The sequence below is a fragment of the Poecilia latipinna genome, unplaced genomic scaffold (genome assembly GCF_001443285.1).
Source record: "Poecilia latipinna isolate Pla-1442-1.1 unplaced genomic scaffold, P_latipinna-1.0 Scaffold4212, whole genome shotgun sequence".
Taxonomy (NCBI): domain Eukaryota; kingdom Metazoa; phylum Chordata; class Actinopteri; order Cyprinodontiformes; family Poeciliidae; genus Poecilia; species Poecilia latipinna.
In genome coordinates, this window is record NW_015116828.1 from 1 (window position 1) to 16,316 (window position 16,316).

Below are 16,316 nucleotides of genomic sequence, written 5' to 3' on the forward strand. Positions count from 1 at the left end.
TGGTCTTAAGACCGGTCTTAAGACCAAGACCAACTTCGAGTACCACAACACTGATGCTTAGAAATCAAGGATTTTGTTTTTAAATTATATGATGTGTTGCTTTTTAAGATTTGTTTCCTACATCATTGTCTGGCAGGTTTAAAGACATTTTGATTCTACAAAAATGATGTGAATGTGACTTGTGACATTGAGCTTAGCTTTTCAAAGAAAGAGGTTATTCACAGCTAATTTATGATTTATCAAGAGGAGTAATCACTTTTTTCCCTAAGGCCAGGTTTAGTTGGGTAGATGTTTCCCCTTATTAAATAAAATCTATATTTCAAACATTTTCTATTCACTTTTGTATAATTTTTGCCTTATAATTAAATTAGCTTGATGATTAGAAACATTACACTTCTCTAAAGAAAATCAAAACAGATGAAATTTGTAAGGCGGACAATGCTTTTTCACATTACCGTGTCACCAAATTGTCACTGTTTCATAACATCACTAAAAGCAGCATCTGAACCACAATAGATATACAATAGATATACATACAATAGGTATACTCAAACCACAGTACTTTTAATTATGTGAAAAAAAAATGTAATTTTTAATAGAAACTAAAGATACATGGTGTCAAAAGACTTAAAGTATCTTGTTCTTCAAGCTGACATTTACTATTATTTCTACTGGGCGATTCAAAACAAGGGGTAAGCTCTATGAATCCATGAATCTTTTCATAAATTCCTGCTGGCTGACGAAAAAGAAAAAAAAACACCCACAGCATGATATTGCCTCCACCTTGCTTTGCATGTAGATAGAGTATTTAGGTGAATCGTTTCCTGACCCCACAGTGATTTCTATGTAGACAAAACAACTTTGGTCCCACCTAACCAAAGCACCCTATTCCACATGTTCATTGTGTCTTTTACATGCTGTGTGCAAATTGGTTTTATATTAGGACTTTCTATGCTACTCTTCTATAGAAGCCAGAGTTATGGAGAGTTTGCAGAATGTAAAATAAAAAAATAAATAAATTCATACTTTGCAGTTATACACCAAATTGCTTCATTAATTTATATATATTTTTGACTTGTTCAGCAATTTTCAGTCTTGTGTTGTTTTTTTATAGTAACATAGGCTGAGAAATCTGATGTGAGAAATCAACACATTTCATGAGTTGTTGAGAGAGACACATTGTAACATCTACTCTTAGCTGGGGGAATTTAAACTGAAGTGGGAGGAGCTGTAAAAATAAAAAGGCCTTTATGGCACTCCTGCTTTGATTAAGATAATTAGCACTCATTACCTGCTCCTAAAATAAATCCTAAAATCACAGCAAAATCTGATTTGGTAACTTGAGAGTTCAACATCTGGAGCTTTTCATTCTGGTTTCACATGGATCATAATTTTATAATGACTCCTTAGACAAAAACTTAAGAAAAGCTTTTTGGGTCCTGTGTTGAATTTCATATGGCCTCAAGTTAGTCAAGCTTCCAACCATGATTTTTGTCTCCGAGTCCCCATAATTGCAGCCATTGCAGCCAGGAGGTCCAGCTTTAGACTTTCCATTCATAAAGTTCTCATGCCTTTGTGTGGCACATTGGGTTTATTAAAACGCAAAATCTAACCCTCTGTCACTTCCCAACTCAAACACGCTATCTTTAGCTGCTGCTTCCTGCTTTCCTTTACAGGCTACAGCTCATCAACCTGCAATTATTTCCTCTTTCGCTCTGGCTCCAGGGTGTCCTCAAACCTCTTGGACCAAATAAAGTCAAAGTAAAGGCTAAAAGAGAAAACTGTGATACAGAAAAGACCAAGGCTCAAGTTGTAGGGTTTCCACAATGCTTCAATCACACTAAATAAATAACTTTTAATTCTTGAAGTGTCAGCTCAACTATAGGGTGTGGGAGATGTTTCTAATCAGCAGCAGTAAGTAATGTAACCACCACTGAGCAAGATAAACCATAAACAAGCCACAACATGCTGGCTAAATCCCAGCTGATCCATCATTTAACTTAAATCCTTTCAAAGATGCACTGCTAACATCTTTGCACCAGACATCACAGTGTGTACAAAGATGGTGTTCAGTCAAAATGACAAAGTCCTCAGCATGTGAAGAAGGAAAAGTAAATGAGGTAATGTAACTTTTTAAAGATTTCAAAAGTTAGTTATAGGTTACACTATGAGGTTACCTGAACATACTGAGGGACCAGGCTGTTCCATTAAGGAACTTAGTCCATACCCGAACATGACAATGCTGGAAGTCACTGGGTTCAACTTGTAAAAGAGTGGTTCAGGGAAAATGAGACGCTTTCACACACAGAATGGCCTCCACAGTGTCCGGATCTCAACCTCATTCTCTCATTAAGAATCCCCCATTATCAATATAAGATCCTTGTAAAAAATTAATGCCACACTGGATGGAAATAAATCTGGTGACCACAATGCCACAACAATTGCTAACCAAAGCATTTGTTGTGGCAAATGCTTTTATTAACCAGTCCAACAAAATATTAAAATGCATGGCCTATTTTTAGTGGCTCTCATATTTATCAATCTCCTATACATGTAGCTCCTAACTATAAATATGAAAAAGTAAAAATAAATAAATAAATAAATAAAATTAGATATAAAAAATGTAGAATGAATTTTTTGCTAAGAGATTGGAGAGAGATTAATGCAAAGCAAGAAAAAATAAATTTCTTTCAGTGCTTTTCACACATCCTAACAAACTCAACCAATAATTGCATAAGTGCACTATGGGAAAAGTTTAAGATTTTATGCTTTATGTTATGTTAAGATAAAAAAGCACACTTATACTACACTTACACTTAAGACCACCGTGATTTTACAATCTGACATGACAAATTTCATCATTTAAAGTTGTACACTTGAGACTGCCTGCAGTATACCATGTGAAGGCCACGATTTCAAGACAAAATCATGATATAAGCTCCATTCAAAGAGTGGTGAGAAAGTCACAACAGGCAAAGAAAATCACACCACAAAAGGAGAAGATCAGCATGAATAGTTGTCATGAAGACAAACTTTGGCAGAAGTAGAAATCCACTATGTACCTTTTTTAGAAAAAGTGTAAAAACACTAGAAAAAGGCCTTCATGTTTAAATGAAAACATTATGCTATGGTAATAAAAAGCAGGTAGATGGTCATGATTAGTCATTTGCTACACATGGAAAAGATGTTTGATGAATATTTTAAATGTAGTGTAGAAAACAGAGGCTGGGCATCTTGCAACACAAGTTCAATCATCATTAGGGCTCATTAAAGTGTCTGAAGGAGCATTATGTCACGTCTGTAGTAAAACTGCAGCATGTTCAGCTGTTTGGAGGAGCAAAACAATGGTTAGAGCAGTGGACCCTTCCCAGGAATACCACCCAGCCCGACCCACACCAGGAGATGGAGGCTTGGAGATTCCACATCGCCCCGTGTCAGAGAAACATTCTGCACGGTTCATCTCCAGCCCTAATTACATGTTTATGTGCACCGACTGCATTTTGCCATGCAAAGTAAACTCTAACCCAAAAACGGTATGTGAAACTAAGTATCCGTTTACATTAAACCTCACGATAGACAGATATAGATGCAGAGGTAATAATTCTGACATACCAAGAACAGATTTAAAAAAAAAAATGCTTGGGGGAAATAAAACCTGCTGATGCCACACTGTGGTCACAGCCACTTTCATGGTGAGAAGTGGTGCCATTTCTCCAGCTGAGAAACTTGTTAAATGTCGACTCCACCCCCCAGCCTACTCTGTCATTTCATTCAGAGAGTATACCAAGGATGCCCTACAGCTCAGTAAGTGTTCATCTGCGGCTGCCAAATTGGTATGAGATTAAATGATGCAGTTAAGAAGAGGAAAAGGCTTCCAAAAGTAGATTTGGGCCAGTTTTGGCTTTTACACAATACAGATGAGCAATAACCCATCTGTTAGTTTGGCAATAATCTATTAGCCACAAAGCATGTCACCAAATGCAGTCTAAGCAATTTATACACAGTTAGTAGTCACTAGGTGTGAGACCAGATGATACAAATAAAGAATATGAGATGAGTTTTTAACCTAATTAATTAATGAGAAGTTTTGATTTTGTTTTAACAGACAAATTACTTACTTTAGATACTCTAACATACTGACTAGGGTTAGGCAATAAATCAACAATATATATTGCGATGTGTCCAGTAGAACAATGAATAATTTCACTGAACTCCAATCCATCCAGAACCAAATGACATTCTGGGGGATTTAGGCAGAGGAAAGACAGCTAAGAAAACTTTTTTCCCGTCCGCTCAACTTACCGTGAACACGCCTACATTCTCTGAACAGTCTTGCACCATCTTCTTTTATGGTTTGATGGTAAAGTCAGAAATCTTCCCTTTAACTGAATGAGACTTATCATAGAAATGTTATGGCCACAAAGTCTTTTATTTTTTATAGACATTTACATTTTCTAGGAAGCAAATATAACTTTGTTTAATAATTTAAAAAAAAACCTAAGTGGTGTTGTTATTTGAGTTTAAGTTATAACAGTGAATAGTTAATAAATGATGTTATCTGTGGCAAGCATGTATAGTGTTTTGAATTTTCTTCCTTCCTGGGTCTTTATGCTCCACTGAGGATGACCTTGACCCTTGTTCTGAACCTTGTGTCCTTCAAATGCATATTCATCTTGTGAGCATAGTGTGTCCTAATTTCCTACATCCGCCCAGCTCCTTTTGGGTTCCTCCTGTACTTATGTTAAGCTTGCATCCATGCTGACTTGGGCAAAGTGTATTATCCACAATTCAATCCTGCATGTGACATTTTGAGTTAAAGGGCAGAATTAAGGAAATGTTTTGTTGTTTTTCTTCCATCTTTATAGAAAATTCAAGAAAATAGTATGACAAGGTGTCATGATCCGTGTTTCTGTGTGATTCTGTCTCCCTGTGAGTCTCTGTCCTGTCCTCCCTGTTGATTGTCTCCCAGGTGTGTCTCATTCCCTTGATTACCCCATGTGTATTTAGTCTCACCTGTTGTCTGTGTTCTTCGTCGGATCCTCGTCTAATGTTGTCGTCGTGTTATGTCGTCTAAAGTCTGTTTTCCTGTGCGTCCGCTGTGGGACTTATTCATTAAAATAATCATTTTCATCCTCATTCTGGCCTGCCTGCGTCTTCCCTCACCTCACCAAAGCCACAAACCATGACACAAGGCACACATTAGTAACAAAAAAGTTTAATATGATAAACTGAGCAGAAAAAAGAAATAACAGAATAGTTAAACTAATTGTGAGGAAAGTAAAACAAAATTTTACAAATGCAAGATGAATTTCAAATCTATTTCAAAGCTATCATCATACTGACAAAGATTGGGCTTTGTGATGTTGCAATGTTTAAACAAAATCTTAAAATTATTTCACTTAAAAATGGAGGTGATTTTTAGAAAGCGATATTTGTGAATTGAAACTTAGCCAAAGGATTAGATCGCTAATATCATAATTTAACTCTTTATCCCCTGTTAGGAAAAGCTAATTTTATTATAATAAAACTTAGGATTGAATAGATTGCTTGTACAATATCTATTTTTGAAAATCTTTCTAAAAACGAATGAAGTTGCAATTGAAAAAATGTGTAGTGTTTCAAAATCTCAGTCACAAAGCGCAAAGCAATTGATATTTATTTTGAATTTCTGAGGCAGAAAGTCATTACAAGGAAAACTTTGCACATACATAATTATAAAATTAATCTTATTTTTTTGTGGGAGCGGGAATAGAAAGGTATTTGGTTCTTATTTTCTGTAGAGATATCATAATTTTTAATCCCCTCTACCAGGGGGGATTAAAATTGATGTCAGTGTTCCTTATGAATTTCTTGTAACATTTTTGGTCTATAAGTCACAACATTCATAGTTTCTTTGAAGGAGGACATTTTAATTCAATTAGTGCTTTTATTTTTCACAATGTAGCATCAGGCCTTTATTCCCATTTTTTTATATGTTTGTCCTTCACTTGATCTTGTTAGCACATTAGCTCCACTTTATATCAAACTAACTTTTAGCCACATTTTTTTACCCTTTTGAGTCAAATGGCAGGGATAATTTTCTTTAAAATTGTTAAATTGAACATTAGCACATTTTAATGTGTATTTTTTGCCATTTAGGGCCATAGCAATGTTTACAGAGCAAATTGTGCCTATCACAGAAGAGAAAGAAATTAGTTTTCAAACGTAAAGTATTTAAATAATTTTTGTTTCACTCTACTGAGCATGTGCAATTCATTGAATTTTGCTCTGTATTCAACAAGTCACAACAAAATTTGGATAGTCAAATATCTCCAGCAATAACTTTGGAACGCAAAAATACCTATGCTGTATATTTAAAATTGATTTTGTTGTTGCTTGTTATTGTAGTTGTACTTTTTAGCAGTGACCAGTCCCTTTGGATGTCAAAGTTACGACAGAGGGGCGTACTGTCACAACTGTCAAATTTTTGCATGCTTGTAACCAGGGCATTCAAATCCTTATGTGCACTTTGACTGAGTCCATACGCTACACTGCACTGTAGAGTGCAGTGAGAGTACTGGCACCGGGACATAGTGACATTCGGGACATTCCTGACAGGAAATCAAAAGAGACACAGAAAATACAGAGGAGTCAATTCAGTTTCATCATCTGATCTGATTCTTAAAGCCATAAACAAACTTGTTTGAAGCAGCTTACTGCATCGACACCACAGATGTACACAGAGCTTAAAATTATTTATCAAAAATCCTGCTTCTTAAATTTATTTTAGTTTTTTTTGTTCTTTTATTATATGTTTAAGATCTAATTTCATGTAAAGAGATATTCAGAAGACTCTGTGAGCTACACTTCTATTTGTCATCAGGGTGAAGTGGAGGAGCATCTGACAAAACCTCACTTCTGCCTCCTAGTGTCTGAACATTGAACTGTTCTTCCCTGCATCCCTCTGCACATCCTAGGACTCGCACCTTTTGACGTGAAATTCAAGCCTGTATATAGATCATTCAATTGTCTCTACAAGCACAGCAAGAAAGATCAATTTTTGAAATTACAGGTCAAAATATATGATTAAAGCAAAGCTGGAAAACATAGTATGTGGGGAAAAGATGTTTACTGTGGGTTTTATCCTGCAGTGTCTTCAGACAAGAAGAAAACAGTGTCAGGATGTGTTTCTGGAAAATTAAAGGCTGTGAGAGTCTGAGACAGACCACTTTTTCAATAAGGGCCTGGTTTTACACAACAAAAATAAAACTGTTTGTGTATTTAGAAGAGAAAAAAAAACACTAAACCTGGAATTCTAAGTCAGTCAAACCTGCAAATAGAGGGATTTAATGAAGCCTAGATCTGATGTGAACAACCAGTCAAATGAGACTGGAAGCCACATGAACAGTAGCAGAGATCAAGTCATCCAGAGGGAGAATCTCCCCTGCGCTACTCCACACAGGCAGAGAGAACCAGGCAGAGGAAGGAGGGAGGGAAGATGGAAGAGAGGAAGAACCGTCACTCTGAAGTGACAGGCCTCTTTGGGACATGGCACCCATCATTAAAAATGACATCAGAGCAGGGAGGGTCTTCCGTGTGAGGTAGATGATTCCATGATGCCGGAGAGCAGCTCAGTATAAAAACCTTGAGCCCAGCGTGTTGGGAAGCAGCAGCTGCCACTCACACTGGCAGACCCACTCTACGTCTAAGGATATACAAGTACCGTGCTGGGACAGCAGCCTCCTGACACTCCTATCCCCCACCCCACTACTTGTTTCTTTGGAGCGTAAACCTTCACGGTAAGTTGGCCTTGATTTCGGGTCGTTGCATGAAGGTGAGGGAGACTCCCAGTTGCAGGCTGGCTCTGAACCCAGGGAGGGCTTATGGTTGGAGGTAGAGTAAGTTTGATGAAGCATTTGTTTGAATTTACAGAAGTAGAAGCATTACTGTGCAATGCTTGCTGACATATGTGCTCAGCATCCGCCAGAAGGCAACATTAACATTTTCAGAGTTCAAACAGAGCCGCATTTTCAAGAATTGACTGGTTTATGAAATACCTGATTTGGACTTGTTGCCATTGTTTGGGGAACATCTTTAACACTGCTGTTACAAGTTATTAGTCCATTTATGCTGGTTGACATAAAACATGAAAGATGCAGCAGAAATCAACACACCTCTAATTTGTTTACTTTCTCTCCTGTTTGTATGTTCAGGTTTAGCTTCACAAGATGGACTTGAGGGTAACAAGCCTCCTATTTGTCCTCCTGGCCTTGGCCGAGGGAACCCCCGAGAGATACTACGCGCCAAAAGTGTCAAAGGTCCCTTACCCCGTGAAGAGTCACTGTGAGTCACTTCAAGTCGTGCACTTTTTATTTTCCCTTGCAGAAATTTATCACGCTGTAGTGCTGGAAACGGCTGTTGGATGAATGGTTTTGCTATGGTATTGCTACAATCAATAAATCAGTAAGTCTGTTGCAAAAGAAAGGTTCATAGATGAGTCATCTCAGGTCAAGCTTAGTGGACAATGCAAGTAACTCTGAGCTGGTTTCAGGCTCTGTCTGCTCCATGCTGGGTCCGGCAAATCCAATCAACTAGAACCACTAAAGAAAAGAAAAGTTAGGAATGACAAACTTGTGAGCAAGTAGTTCTAAATATGTCTTCAGAAGGTTCACTAAAGAACTTAAGCTTCTTCTCTCCACTAAAAGCATGGAAGACCAAAGCCCAAGTAGTCCACTAGGTCTTTATAAAAGCACTTTATGGCTGGACTAATCAGTGCAGCTACATTAATGTGAGTTAAACTGTAAAGTGTAATTCAGACCCTGACTTCTTAAACTCTTCTAAATCTCCTAAATAACCCAACCAAACCCAGAAAAAGCATTTCTCATCCATAGAAGTTCTCAGTAAGCTGTAAAATCAAATCATTATCCTCCTTAATGCAATCACCCTTAGCACAATTAGCTTTCAGTAAAACACCTCCTATTCACACCGAGTCAAACTGTTGACTCCTACATGTCTGTGCCACCCTACGTTATTAAGGCCCACCTAGTAGATCAACTCAGCTCCTGTGTTACACCTGCTAGGTGGGGTAAGGCTGTTAGAGAGCTTTTGTGCTAAGAATAAAAAGACTAACAAGGGAGCTGTCATTTTTGGCAAAGCAATAAAATAAAGAACAAAAGAACAAAGCATCAGTTGCTATGACGCAACTGCTTGTTAGACGTCTAATATATTTTATCACTCAAGTTAATGATTCAAAAGTTGTGTTCAGCACTTACAGAGCTGTTGATGTGGTTTGACTGTAAGTCTCTAGAAGAACATAACTGCAAATAAAGAATGAGGGCTTGGACTAGACCAATCGACAAAACAGATGCAGCCCTGCTCCACCCAAAGGGCTCATGGTCTCCAAATCCCACCACAAACTTAAAGAAATTATCTCATAAGTTGAGTCTAATAAATGTTTCATCTTGTTTTAAATCAGAATAGTTTGTAACTATGGCAGATCAGCTGAGACATAAAGGCCTGACACAAAGTACACAGGAGAGTAGTCATTGTTCCCAAGTCAGTAAAGTTCCAAGTCCAGGTCAGTCACTGGGGCCAGTATCATCACCTTCAGTTTGTGGTATTGCTGCCTGCCAAGAGCTCCGATTCTGGCATAAACATCTTCTGAGGATTCAGGCAGCAGTCGTCATGTGGCTGGAAAATGACAGCCCTGTCAGAGTGATTTCTTCACTAAACACTGTTTCAAAAGACTCTTTAGTACATTCACAAACCCTTTTCTGCCAATTCTGATTTATTGATAAATAGAATATTTTAGCAGTTTTCACAAATGCAGACTGTTACCTATCCAAATCTTAAAGCTTATTGACATAGTTTTTAAAGTCAGAGTAGGGCATCAAACTTTTAATTCAACAAACACTTAATTTCTTATATATATATATATATATATATATATATATATATATATATAAAATAAAAATATTTTATTTTAATTGAAATGAACCAATGTTGCACAGGATTAATTGGGTACTTTTTATCTTTAGCTCCCAAGATCTCACTTGTTTAGAAATTGAGCTCATATAGAAAATAGAAAATAGAATGAGAATAAGATCTGTCACATTATAATTTTCAGTTTTATGGTAAACAATTTAGAGGACAATATTAGGTGTGTGAGCTTAGTGCATGTACCTGCGACTCATGGTGAGAACTGTAAGCAAGTGATGCTGGTGATGAGGAAAAGTAGCTATATTTTCAGTGTAGAAAATGAAAGAGTGCACTACAGTGCAGGCACATGGAGGTGCAATAGACAAGAACATGTGAGCTGGTTGGTGTGTACATATCAGCTTTCCTATGAAGGTTGTGGGTTAGGGAAAAAACACAGCCATCATCACAACCCACTCTATAATCATAGGGAGTGGTGTTTTACTCAAGATGTGTCGTAGTTAGTATTTTACATCTTTCACGAAAAGTCAAAGGTTTCGACATATGAAAACACCTGCAAAATATATCTGCATTTGACCTGATTAATTCCTTGAATAAAGTGGTTGGTGATGCTTTTATTATTACCATTTTTATTTTGTGCAAAGAAATATTGCACAAAATATTCAGAGGATAAAAACAAAACAGGAAGGACTGGTGTACCACCAGACTAATGCTTTGTTGTTTTTCTTCTATTCTTTAGCTGTTGCAGGACCACAAGGTCCTCCAGGACCCCCAGGTGAGCCAGGACCAATGGGACCATCTGGACCTCCTGGAGAGAGGGGTGTTGGACACACAGGACCTCGGGGCCCACCAGGACCACCTGGAGCCCCTGGCCTCTCTCAGGCTGGCAAACCTGGTACCCCAGGTGCTCCTGGAAAACCCGGAATCCCTGGTGGACCTGGTGAAAGAGGATTAAACGGTGCAACTGGACCAATGGGACCAAGAGGTGCCCCCGGTACACCTGGAACTCCTGGACCTGCTGGACTTTCAGCTGTTGGAAAACCTGGACCATCAGGGCTTCCAGGTCCAATGGGTCACAGAGGAGAACCTGGTTTGAAGGGGCACCCTGGTATCCCTGGTCTTCCTGGTCCAAAAGGAGAGAGAGGCATTGGTGTTCCTGGAGCCCAGGGTCCACCAGGTGGAACTGGGCCAATGGGCCCATCCGGCATGCCTGGCAAACCTGGAGTTGGCAAGCCTGGTTCCCCTGGCTATCCAGGAGAACCTGGTCAGGCTGGAACGCCAGGAAGGGATGGTGCCCCTGGGCCAATGGGTTTGCCAGGTCTTAAGGGCCACACTGGACCTCCAGGTGTAGGAGCACCAGGAAAACCAGGCCAGAATGGTACCCCAGGTACACCCGGACCTGTGGGACCCAAAGGTCCACAGGGACCTGCTGGTCAACCAGGCTCCCCTGGCATGCCAGGTGTTGGTAAGACTGGTGAACCCGGAATACCAGGATCCAGAGGAGCTCCAGGAAGTCCAGGAACCACTGGTCAGAAAGGAGAGCCAGGCCCAACTGGATTTACTGGTCAACCAGGTGGTCCTGGTCCTATAGGCCCAGCTGGTCCACAGGGTGCAAGAGGATTTCAGGGTGAGTCAGGGCCAGTAGGACCCAAAGGTGATATTGGTATGGTTGGTGCACCAGGCCCAAGAGGATCCAAGGGTGAGCAGGGAGCACAAGGCTTTACCGGAAAACCAGGTGTTCCTGGTGCAGTAGGTCCCCCAGGAGTTCCAGGCCATAATGGGGCGCAGGGTCCAAAGGGTTCACAAGGCCATGGTGGCCCTCCAGGAAGTCCTGGTGCAAATGGTGCACCTGGACTTAAAGGACACACAGGGGCCCCAGGAGCACCAGGTAAAAGCGGTGAACCTGGACTGCCAGGAGAATCAGGACCAGTTGGCCCCCCTGGTCCATCAGGCCCCCCTGGACTTAAGGGACACCCAGGTCTCCCAGGTCCACCTGGTCCAGCAGGCCTGACAGCTAAGGGAATTTCTGGTCCTATGGGTCCCCCAGGATCTCCAGGTCAGAGAGGCCATGATGGTCTCCCTGGTCCTGCTGGTCCTCCTGGTCCACCTGGTCCCCCAGGAGAGGTGGTCTACCACCATGAAAAGAGCATGCCAATCAAGTCCCATGAAGTTGTGATGCCTCATGAAGTGATGAAGGCTCCCATGTCTGCCTTTAGTGCTGTGCTGACCATGGCCTACCCCCCTGCTGGAGCTCCTATTGCTTTCAACCAGGTTCTTTACAATGGAGAGAACCACTATGACCCCCACAGCGGTGTGTTCACCTGTCAGATCCCAGGTCTTTACTATTTTAGTTTCCACGTGCATGTCAATGGTGCAAATGCATTGGTGGCCCTCTACAAAAATGAGGAGCCTACGGTTTTCATCTATGATGAATACAACAAGGGCTTCTTGGATCAGATGGCAGGCAGTGCTGTTTTTATGCTGCACCCAGGGGACAGAGTCTATGTCCAAGTTCCCGATGAGGAAAGCAATGGAATATTTGCTGCTGACAATGTTCACTGTGGGTTCTCTGGGTTCTTGATTGCCTCAACGTGATTTAATGAATCCCTGTAAACTTCAAAACCTTACAAAAAACATTAAACTGCTCAGAGAAATAGATCAGTTTACACAAATTGAAATAAAGATTGTGAATCTGTTTTACTATTTACCAACCTCACTCAAAATGACAAGGGTAAAAAATTACTCAATGATCCGAGATACCATTTTTCTAAAAAAACATTTAGGCCTCAAATTCATCCTTGTTCCCCATTCACTCTATGCCTTACAAATGAAACAAAAACATAGAATGATATTGGAAGATTTCTTAAGTGGTGCTCTACAGCTACCGGGAACATTTACAGATACTTTTTTATTTGTGTTTGTTTTTTTTATTTCTGTTTGTTTAAGGATTTCCTTTAAATTTACAAACAAAAATATGCAAAACTGATCTAATATATGTTATCAAAGATCAGCACATTTACGCCAGCACTGTGACTACAAACAGAACATTGGAGGAGAATTTCAAACTGCTTTTTTTTTGTAACTATATCCCACTGGATGTGTTAAGTTATGTACCAGTTACTGAGAAAAACATGGAATAAAAGTACGACTTTGAAAAATATCTTTGAGTTTGTTTCATCTTTTGTCAAAGTCATTAATTGAACTATGAGTATATTTAAGATAAACCGGGTACCTTTGAATGCAGATGTATTGTAATTGTGGTCAATGGCAGCCAACATGTCTTTCCAAAAGTTGGAGTTCACCTCATTTCCCCGCTGTCAAAAATGGAAGAAAAAATTGGGTTGATACAAAACTATTCAGATTTGTATTTAAAAAATGGATCTACAGATAAAAATCCCTGTAGTTATTAAAACACATATTACCTTGTGTAACATGTCCACAACTTTTCCGCAGAGCAGAGCCCCCGGAAGATCAAAGTAATTGTCATAGAAGTAGTATCTTGCTGCAAAAAATACACATATAACAGTTAGTTATTCAATTCAAGTTCATTCAAAAATACTTTACCCCAAAGGGAAATAAAATGTTGTTGTAACTCATATTAATTCAAATTGCTCAAAGAGTTATTGTAGATAGTGATGGCTGTTGTCAGGAAAGATATCTTGTAGCAGTCTTTATTACAGGTAATTTGAAGAAGCCTCTGACTGAAGACACTCATGAAGACATGGTCAGGGTTGTCCATAATTTTCTTGGTTTTATGAAGAATCCTTCTTTGATTAGACATATCCACAGGTTCTACATTCGTTCCCTGAACAGAACCAGACTTTTTAATCAGGTTGTTAAGCTTTTTTAGAGCCCTGGTTCTGATGCTGCTGCCCCAACAGATGGAGAAGAGATGAGGCTTTCAGCAACAGACTGATAGAACATCTGCAGCCTCTTGCTGCAAACCTTGAAGGATCTTAACTTCCTCAAGAAGTACAAGAAGTAAAGTCTCCTTTGTCCCTTCTTATCAACAGCTCATTGTTGATAAGTCCAGTTTGTCCAGTCCAGTTTGTTGTCCAGATGAACTCCGAGGTATTTATGTTCCTCAACCACCGCCACTTCTTCTCCCATGATGGAAATAGGGTTTGATCCAACCTCGTTTCTCCTGAAATCTACAATCTTCTGCTTTGTTTTGTTTACATACAAGACAAGGCAATTGTTCCCACACCATGACACAAAGTGGTCCACCAACTCTCTGTACTCAGCTTCTTGTCCGTCTCTGATACAACCGACAACTGCAGAGTCATACGAGTTGGACTTGTGTTGGAAGTCTTAAGTGAAAATGAATTGTGAGAGCACAGTGCCCTCTGGTGCTTCTGTGTTGCAGACCACCTGGTTAGATACACAGTCCTCCAGTCTCACAAACTGTGGTCTGTTTGTGAGGTAGTCATAGTCATAGATCCAGGTGATTGTTGAGGCCTCCACCGGTGTTTTCTGGAGCTTCTCACAGAGCAGATCAGGCTTAATTATGTTAAATGCACTGGAGAAATCAAAAAACATGATCCTCACAGAGCTGCCTGCTTTGCCCAGATGACAGTGAGTTTCTTGAAGTAGGTGCATGACAGCGTCTTCAACTCCAACTCCACAACTATATGCAAACTGCAGGGGTCCTGAGATGTGCTACCCTGTTTACTCAGGTGGGCCAGCAGGAGTCTCTCCAGGACCTTCATGTTGTAGGATGTCAGGGCAACAGGACTATAGTCATTGACGACTGATGGGTGAGTTTTCTTCCGTACTGGAACCAGGCAGGAAGTCTTCCACAAAACCAAAATCTTCTCTTGGGTTAAGCTGAGGTTGAAGAGGTGCTGCATAATCCCACAGAGCTTCTCTGCACAGGCCTTCAGGACTCTTGGGCTGACACTATTTGGACCTGCAGACTTATTCTGGCTCAGCCGCCAGCTGTTGCCTTCACCTGACTTCTAGATACAGAAAAATGGGAGGGAGAGGAAAAGGGAGTAGCAGCATCTCCTGATTTGGTTGAAGACAAGCTTGTGGAAGCAGACGAGTCTATGACTGAGGTGAAAGATAGAACATCTAAGGTTTGACAGGAAAGCTGACATAACTTCATTCAAAGATAAATTACCATAACCATCCCACCTGATCTTGTAAACGATGTGCTTAGGCTGTTGAAGTGCTTCCACTCCCGTTTTGGCCCATAATGTTTCATGAGTTCTTCTGTGCTGAGGTCGTTGGTTCCATGCGTTGCCCTATTCAAACAAGAAACATCCACAAATACTTTTCAAAATTGACTGGGATCTAAGCATACATTTTATGACAAATAAGCATACCTTAAAACAGTGCCATCTTCAGCCAACTTCACAATGTTTCCGTCCTCCAGATCCACCACCAACCCCTTAAAACTGGAAACAAAATGGAAATTTAAAAATAAGATGAAGCTAAGATTTAAGATTTTATCTCATTACTATTAACATCTTTCAATATTTTGGGCATTTTTGATTTAGGAATATGATTTTAACAGTAGAAAAACAGCTAGTGATATGGTTGTACAAGAAATGAACAAAAATAATACAAGGAAACAAAAATAGCTGAACAATCGTCTAGATTTGTCACCGGAGGGCAGCATAAAACAGTGCCATGGCAGCAACATGGCAGTATATTGGCTGTCTGCTAAAATGTAAGCTAGGAGAATAACTACAGTCAGGATCCTGCAAGAATCAAAAATACACACAAACTGGGAGCAAATAAAAAGATTTTCAATGCTGCCATCTGGATACACGAAGGGATCTGTCAGAAAAAGCTGCCACAAAAGCAGCTTCTCAGATGGCTGCTAGGTCGACTATGAGATGACTAAGCAGCCATCTCAGACAGTAGTATGTTGGTATTTGTAAGAAGTTTGGTTATTGTGCAAGATTATTAGCATTTTGCAGGTGCTTAGTAGATAGATTAACATTACACACTGTTTTATGTTCTAGAGACTTTATGATTTTTTTTATCCATTATTATCAAATAATGTTAATTATTGCTATTATTTATTATAAGACTAAATTGTAAGCAAATTTACTAAATAATAGTAAATTTGCTTACACCTCAGACTACATAATAGTCTGAGGAGAAAGCAAACTCCACTCAGAAAGTGGATTGGTTCTATTTCAGCATCAGTAGATGTGATAGATACTTATGGGTTTGTGTGTATTCACCTTATTCTTTAAAGTTCCAATGAAAAAAAAAAGTTGTCAGCACAGTATTTAAAATATTTTCAACTAAAACAACACAAAAAAGAATTAAGAAAAATCTTTTTCCCAGATGGCAATGAAAACTATATAAACCATTCCATACATCTTACTTTGTTAGCAACATAATTTTCATATGTGGTAAAGATGAGTGTTTTCACCAACTGGCTC

The 16,316-nt window shown here is 39.5% G+C and overlaps 2 protein-coding genes across 4 annotated transcripts in view; one reads left to right on the forward strand and one right to left on the reverse strand.

The window, feature by feature from the left end:
- The first annotated feature begins 7,636 nt into the window (after positions 1 to 7,636).
- Positions 7,637 to 12,691, forward strand: col10a1b (collagen, type X, alpha 1b). The gene is made up of 3 exons (XM_015025617.1): positions 7,637 to 7,778; positions 8,193 to 8,322; positions 10,655 to 12,691. The coding sequence occupies exons 2-3, from the start codon at positions 8,208 to 8,210 to the stop codon at positions 12,508 to 12,510; spliced, it is 1,971 nt and encodes a 656-aa protein (XP_014881103.1). The 5' UTR covers positions 7,637 to 7,778; positions 8,193 to 8,207; the 3' UTR covers positions 12,511 to 12,691.
- Positions 9,193 to 16,316, reverse strand: part of LOC106942354 (5'-nucleotidase domain-containing protein 1) — an 18,561-nt gene continuing 11,437 nt past the window's right edge. The window contains exons 3-7 of one of the 3 annotated variants that reach the window (XM_015025619.1): positions 15,243 to 15,314; positions 15,052 to 15,161; positions 13,338 to 13,417; positions 13,148 to 13,229; positions 9,193 to 9,669 (exon numbers count right to left, since the gene is read on the reverse strand). In XM_015025619.1, the coding sequence (XP_014881105.1) occupies positions 9,662 to 9,669; positions 13,148 to 13,229; positions 13,338 to 13,417; positions 15,052 to 15,161; positions 15,243 to 15,314 (352 nt within the window). In that variant the 3' untranslated portion in view covers positions 9,193 to 9,661. Of the gene's footprint in view, positions 9,670 to 12,740; positions 13,230 to 13,337; positions 13,418 to 13,454; positions 14,603 to 14,918; positions 14,968 to 15,051; positions 15,162 to 15,242; positions 15,315 to 16,316 lie in introns of those variants that run through there. The other 2 variants (XM_015025618.1, XM_015025621.1) reach the window with 2 other exon arrangements.

What these genes read in the sequence shown, in the direction of transcription:
- col10a1b (XM_015025617.1), top strand. Translation starts at nt 8,208, where the DNA reads ATGGACTTGAGGGTAACAAGCCTCCTATTTGTCCTCCTGGCCTTGGCC. An exon ending in TTACCCCGTGAAGAGTCACT is followed by an intron (nt 8,323 to 10,654) that starts GTGAGTCACTTC and finishes TCTATTCTTTAG; the next exon opens with CTGTTGCAGGACCACAAGGT.